At 51.8% G+C, this 6,581-nt stretch overlaps 2 protein-coding genes across 2 annotated transcripts; one reads left to right on the forward strand and one right to left on the reverse strand.

Moving 5' to 3' along the window:
- Window positions 1-57: 57 nt before the first annotated feature.
- BGZ61DRAFT_501315 (uncharacterized protein) lies at window positions 58-1,569 on the forward strand (the record flags this gene model as incomplete). The annotated part of the gene is made up of 5 exons (XM_046251690.1): window positions 58-505; window positions 558-562; window positions 617-794; window positions 847-1,385; window positions 1,468-1,569. The coding sequence occupies 5 exons, from the start codon at window positions 58-60 to the stop codon at window positions 1,567-1,569; spliced, it is 1,272 nt and encodes a 423-aa protein (XP_046092871.1).
- A 1,124-nt stretch (window positions 1,570-2,693) lies between these two features.
- BGZ61DRAFT_501316 (uncharacterized protein) lies at window positions 2,694-4,802 on the reverse strand (the record flags this gene model as incomplete). The annotated part of the gene is made up of 6 exons (XM_046251691.1): window positions 2,694-3,223; window positions 3,432-3,559; window positions 3,629-3,696; window positions 3,754-4,283; window positions 4,363-4,427; window positions 4,636-4,802. 6 exons carry the CDS (start codon window positions 4,800-4,802, stop codon window positions 2,694-2,696), a joined length of 1,488 nt encoding a protein of 495 aa, XP_046092872.1.
- Between the last annotated feature and the right edge of the window lie 1,779 nt (window positions 4,803-6,581).

Raw genomic sequence — 6,581 nt, forward strand, 5'->3', positions numbered from 1 at the left:
TAAGTGTCTATTCTACCCACGCCGAGCTTGATACTGACTTGCTTAGGAGAAAATCCCATGCTTGAAGAACCCTCCGGGTTTGACGGGGGGTTCCACAAACAATCCATGGGCTTTCCAGGGAATCCAATGACTGATCATCACCGCATGCCAAATCTCAATTACTCGAATAATCCTGAACGACGAAGTCGAAAGAGACTCCGAGCTCGCGATTTAGCTTGCGATGATGAACATGCTCCCCTTGTCGTCTCGGTTCCCAGTAAAGGGATCAAGATTGGCGAATCCCAGGATGTGTGGAACTTCTATGAACAGCGATTCACCAACTGCCAGCAGGCGGCATGCAAGCTCATTGCTAAGGCATGGGTGAAGGCTATTGAGCCCAAGAAGCAGTCTACATATCCTTATACGGGGGGCGATGACAAAGCGCCAAAGTGGTGGCCTAAACCATGGGGTCTGACCAGGGAGGACAAGGTCCGCCACAAGGAGCCGGATCATCTTTACAAGCGGGGTCAGTTGACGATGGCAATCTCAACTACATAGACGATCTGACACTCTCTCAGAACGCGTTCATCTGCTGAACCACATTTTGCGAATGGCTATGGAGCCAAAGGACAAATAGCACCCCGACATCCAGAAACTGAACCTTAACGTCAAGAAGCTTGAAGAGGTCGCTGCCGAGGCATTGTCAGCATTCTTTGCCGATAAAGAAAACTCAGCGAACGTAAAAAAGCGACCGTACCTGAACGAGATTTTTAAGGTAGCCAAGCAAGAGGAGAGGTTCAAAAAGAAAGAAATCGGTAAATCGCCCTTGCGTCTCTCGATACTAGCTGGGCGCTAACAGACGAACAGATGGAACCACAAAGGTGTATGTGGTGGCAAGTGATAAGATCCCGGAAACGTGCTCCGAAAACGACGACGGATCGGCCACGAAGGACGACGGTGACCGGGATATATCAGCGACGAGACTGTCAACTGCGCAGAGCTTGACGCAGCAAACGCCGGATTATAGTTTGGGCACAGCCCCGCATGGATTGCCTTCTTTTTCTAGTGACTTTCTGGTGCAACGAACTCAACCTACGCCACAGATAACCCCGGAGATCACAACGAACCCACATGGATTCGTGGAGTCTACTGGCACCCAAACCTCGGTTCATCCCAGAGGCGGAGACCTCACCCTCGTCGACAATGGCACCGCTACCAATCAAAACTCCAGCCGACTACCGCCGATCTTGGGGCCCCAAGAAGGATGTTCCGGACAGATTGGTACCAACCTGTATACCCAACAGTGGCCGCCTAGCTCTACTGCACCAAACACTTCGACCAGGGACTCATTCGCCCAGCAACAGACCAACCCGTCAGCAACAACATATGCCAATACAGGCGTTCCGGTGAACCAGTCAGACTTATATGGCAGGCCCAATTGACGGCTTTTCGTACGGTTATGATACTAGCCCAGACTCGATGTTCTAGGTCGGGGGCGTACCCCAGCGAACGGTGTATGCCTCACCGGGATACGGCTTCATGGTAGATGATAGCCGAGGACTTGTAGGGCGCAAGGTCGACCCTATTTAGAGTATCTAGTATTGGCGGCAGTGGGTGGCTTCTATCTCCCAAGTGGTTCCCAGCAACTGTTCATGTTCACGGCTAGAGGACTACTTAGGCACCGGCGAATAGATTAGTTTGTGATTAGTGTTGCTGAGTCTCTTAGCCAAATGTTATATTATCGATCTATGAAAGTAGAAGATCCCGTTGAGACCATCTTCAAACAAAAAGTGGTCTAAGAATTGGCCTAAATTGAGATGTACTACATTCTCAAATGGGACACTATCAGATTCAGAGAACCCGATCCAAACTGATGCGGTCATCTATCATTCGGAATGTTTCTTGCATCATAATTTAGTCCAGTAGACGGCCAGACTTGGCTGTTTAATATATAATATAGCCATCGCAGCTTGGCAAGTGTCTGTCTACACACTGAAAATGTACTTTTCGACATCAGTTCCCATCCTCGCACAACCATTTGAACATAAGAAGTAGATATTTGCTTAGAACCTGAGCGCTTGGAACCTGAACGCTTGGAACTTGAACGGGCGATTGATATTGAGACTTTTCGTTCTCGAAGTGATCGTAGAGCTTGTTAGCGCTGCTAACAAGGCTCTGGTGCAACGTTTTGCATTCTGGTGGGACTGCTGTAAGTAGTCCCCTAAAAGAAAATTCGGTCCAAAGAAGTGCGTCCCATCTTTTTCTTCTGCATATTACTTCGGCCGGCCAGCTTCGTCAACAGTGCCGAGCTTCCTCGCGCTCTGTTGTTTGTACCTCTTATCGTCGCTCAGTATGTTATTGGTTTATTGACATGATTACTTTCTTTATTCAAGGTGCACTATTTAGCTGAGTGGCTGCTTCCCGCCATTATTCCGAGGTCCGCAGAACCTCCGAGTTTGCTGTTCCTGAAATTGACAGACCTTGCGACGACGACCTCATTCTTTCTGACTGTGCCGCGTAATGCACGATACTATTGATCCTCGATCCCCGCGTTCACCCGCTATTTTACTGGCGGCGTCATAATTCCACCTACTCGCGAACTTCCTAACCTACCAGCCCATCTCCCGAGCGACTCCCCCAGCACCACGGTGCCAAGTCCGATGAAGACAATACGAGACGCTACTGGTGCACTTCTGTATGCTCTCAGCAGGTGGTCACCAGCCTTTGACGTGGTATCCATTACCGACGTTCTTGAAGAAGCATTGGTCCTTGCTACTGGCGCTGACATCCTCGCTCGTTTTGATGCAGCTCTTCTTGAGGTGTTGTTCAAGGTGGGTCATATTGTCCGAGGTGTGGCTCCGGCTCAGAACTGCATCAGCTGTCGACGACTTCTGCTGTCGTTCCCAGAGGAGGTGGCGGCGGAGCGACTCGGTAAGCTCAGTTGCAAGCATGTTGCGGCGCGTAGTGTGCGGTGACAGAGCAGCCTGATTCTCAGCATGGTCGGGTTTTTTATGAATGGATTGAGGGCTGGATCGAGGGATCTCGTGAATGGGCTTGAGGGTAGGATGACGCATGCCCTTTATTATTAATGGAGTCTCGTCCAATTCGTTGCGAGAAGCGCCCAAGGAGGGTTTATTGGGGGCTATGCGCGACCGAGGAATGGCTGTTGTGGATTGCGAGGCGTAGTTGCCCAGGTTGTGCGCGCGGTCGTCCTTTGCCAGTATAAGAGTAATAAATAGAGCGTCTAGTAGGCAGGTTAGGCTTGGAGTCGACTCGCTAGAAGAACTTGTCATCTATGCTGGATTTGCCGCTGTCTTCGGTATAGTCTTCCCAATTCGACGGGTTATCGCCGTTGTCAATGGCACACTCGTCGTGGCAGTTAACCTTGGAGTCCACGGCGGCTTCATCCTCGTCGCTGCGGGACGTGACGTTGGTGCTAGAAGACGCCTAACTGTTCTGGAGCGAGAAAAGAGAGCTAGGTGGAGAAGTGGCGAGGGTGCTCTTGAGCAAAGCGTTATCTTCAGGGGATCCGCCAATCTGAAATATGAGCCTCTTAATATTGGGGATGACTGGCTTATGCCTGTAGAGGTACTAGTCCTGCTTAAATAATGAGAAGGAGGTACTAATAAGAGAGAACTTTATCGGGTACTTCTTAGACTGTACAGGCTTGGGGGCTGGAGAGGAGGTGGGCTTAGGGATCCTGTCGGATAGGGCGTTCTGGACGGTGCTGATGCTTTAAGAGACTGAAGCTTAGGGTAATTAGAAACCACGGACAATGATGGTGCGCGAAGGCGTTATGGGAGCGAACTCGGGCGATGCCTCTAAGCGGTTGCTAATTGACTTAGAAGGCGACTGGGATTTGGTAGTACTGGAACTGGAGCGCTCCAAGGCAATAGGCGCAGGGAGCGATTCCTTAAGAGTAGCAACCATGGGGCAGCTCTGTAGCAGTATCAACAAAGGACTCTTGTCTTTGAGGATGGAGACGGCCATCCTCTCGAAGTCGTCAGAGCTGATATGTCTTTCTCGCTTGCTTCGGCAGCTGGTGTACGAACCCTGGATCCGTGTCTTGGGGCAGCAGGTGTCAACAGGTATTGGGACGGAAGTAAAATCATCGGCCTTCTCGTCCGTGAGAGATTCAACGCTGCCGGACAATTGGAGAGGGCCGGGTATGCAGCTTTCGTAGGGAATGTTCTGGAGGAGTGGTTGGGGAGAGATCTTGTTGGAGGCGCTCTGGCAATCGAAGGTCTCGCGTTGCCAAAGTCGCCAACTGAGGTTCTCTAGTCTTCGGCCTTGATCGACAGAATCTGCGCATTGAGAGAAGACTACTCGCGTTGCTTAGTGTCAAGAGCAAGTGACCAACAGCTACTGGAGCAATGCACTTACCAGTCCACATGCTAATGAGGTTGGTGGGATTCCCCGTGTCGACTTTGTGGAGGTGGAGTTGGCAGCTGTCGTCTCAAGAGCGATGGGTGTTGGTGCTGTCGTTGGAAGCGGATGCAATAAGGCAGACGAGGGCTGGGTCATGACTTGATACATATTCTCGTCTGTGATTGTTAGTAGAGCTAGTAGACGGATGAGACACGAAGGCGAGCGCGTGTCACCGTGTATCTTGTGGTGTAGTGAGCTGTCCCAGCACAAGAACGCGCGCACGCACACGTTACGGCACAAGCTGGAGGTCTGCCAATGTTCCTGCTAGCGCAAGCAGGGGAGTGAATCAGGTATCCTATCCGTAGATCCTCCTGGGGTGTGTTCCCCGGTGCGGCACCGTACCGCATCCTTGCAGCGTCTGACCCTCCCCCCCGGCGGCGGGTTGCGACACGCATGGCGCTTGGGCTATCTTAATCAATAAATGATGTATCATGCCGATGTCACGCACAGTCAACTGACCAGGGCACCCGCACAGTGCATATGGCAAGTAGCCCGGCAACATCAAGCGCCACCTGTGGTGTGGAGGCAAGATCGATTCTCGACTTTGGGGCCGAGGGACACCGAGGGACACGTCTCGGACTAGTCCTGCATCATCATCTGTTGGTTCTTTTTCTCTTGATAAGCTAGCGGAAGCCAATAGGAACACACCCGGGATAACCGCCGAGAAAAGAGACAACTAGCAGCCGTGGAACCCAGTAGCTTGATCAGCGTGCTCGGGGTCAAGCCATGTCAAGGCCTCTCCTTCGCGTTGAAGCGACGACATATGGAATAGCCAGGCCGAATGGCTGTGCAACACATCTTACGACTGAATCACCTCACCTGTAATAGAGATAACTAACCCAACTAATCAATATCGAGACCCGGATTTGCGAAATAGTTGGTGTGGATACTGCGAGCACAAGCCGGCCTTTCTGCCGCTAAGAGAGCATTGAACAGGACGGATTGGTAATGTTTGGTGGGTGTCTGCCTGCAACAGTCCACAAAGACAGGCTGGCGGTTGCTGAGATTCCCCCCCTACTCTACTACTGAAGCACCGATGTAGTCGCTTGCCTGTGCTCTTTGTTTATTTTACATGCCATCGCCATGAAGCTAAGCAACCTCTTTCCGTCGTTCCACTACCCCTAGCAAATCCTTGCTATTTGCTTCCTCTGAACCGGGCGAGGCCCTCGACGAAAACTTATCCTCTACTCTTCCGACCGCGCGCCGCCATGGACGAGAACATTGGCCCCCGCCCCCCGGGCTCACACGCCGCCCTACCGACGGCGACAGCGGCATCGAGCCTACTCGCCAACTTCATGCCATACGAGCCGATCTCCCGAGCTACCTCCCCCGGTATCCCCTGCTCCAAGTCCGACGAAGACGATAAGAAACGCTACCGACCCCGCACCTTTGCCTACTTCCAGCAGCTCCCGTTCCAGGTTGAAGAGGAAGCTTAGCGTGATGCTGCCCTGCAGGGGATTCTGAAGCAGCTCTACATCGCCATTAAGGCCGAAGACTTCTTGTCGCACCAGACGACTACGGCAAAAAGTGGAATGAACACTCCGCTAATGCGTAGTGTAATAATAGCCTATACTGGATGTGACATTTCTCTCCCGGCGCCCTCTATTGGACTCAAGAGCTGCAAGAATGGCTCAATCTCAAGTTTGAGATATTAAGGGAGCTTAGGGCAAAGCCCGCTAAGCTTTACTACTCCCTCACCCTCGCCCCAGGCCTAGATGCCACTGCTATAGAACGGTTCTTGGGCATAGTATTAACCCTAATAAGATACGCCTATCAATCACACCTGTAGGGTCTTACCGCAGTAGGACGAGGCATACTTCGAGAGGCGCTGTGACGAGGAACTGTCGGGAGCTATAGATTGGCTCGAGACTGCTGGCGATGACGTCGGTGTGCTTCCTCTGCTCAGGATCCTTGCCTGGTTCGACTCCGATCCTGTCAGTGTCGTGCTAGATATCTGAGAGAGGCCGCGCCTTAGTAAAGCCCGCCTGACTCTGCGATTTATCAAGATAAAGTATTTTAGGGTATCTCCTTAAGCTGTGGCGCATGTGGGGAATGTCTCCTCCCCGGAACTTGATGTAACAACACTGCATTTAGCCGGGATCTCACGTGCCTCGTGGCCACCCATTAATATCATCTGGCCCGCCAGTCAGACGGAAGTCAAACTTCCTCCTTCT

Source organism: Ilyonectria robusta (assembly GCF_021365365.1).
Source record: "Ilyonectria robusta strain PMI_751 chromosome Unknown BGZ61scaffold_168, whole genome shotgun sequence".
Classification (NCBI taxonomy): domain Eukaryota; kingdom Fungi; phylum Ascomycota; class Sordariomycetes; order Hypocreales; family Nectriaceae; genus Ilyonectria; species Ilyonectria robusta.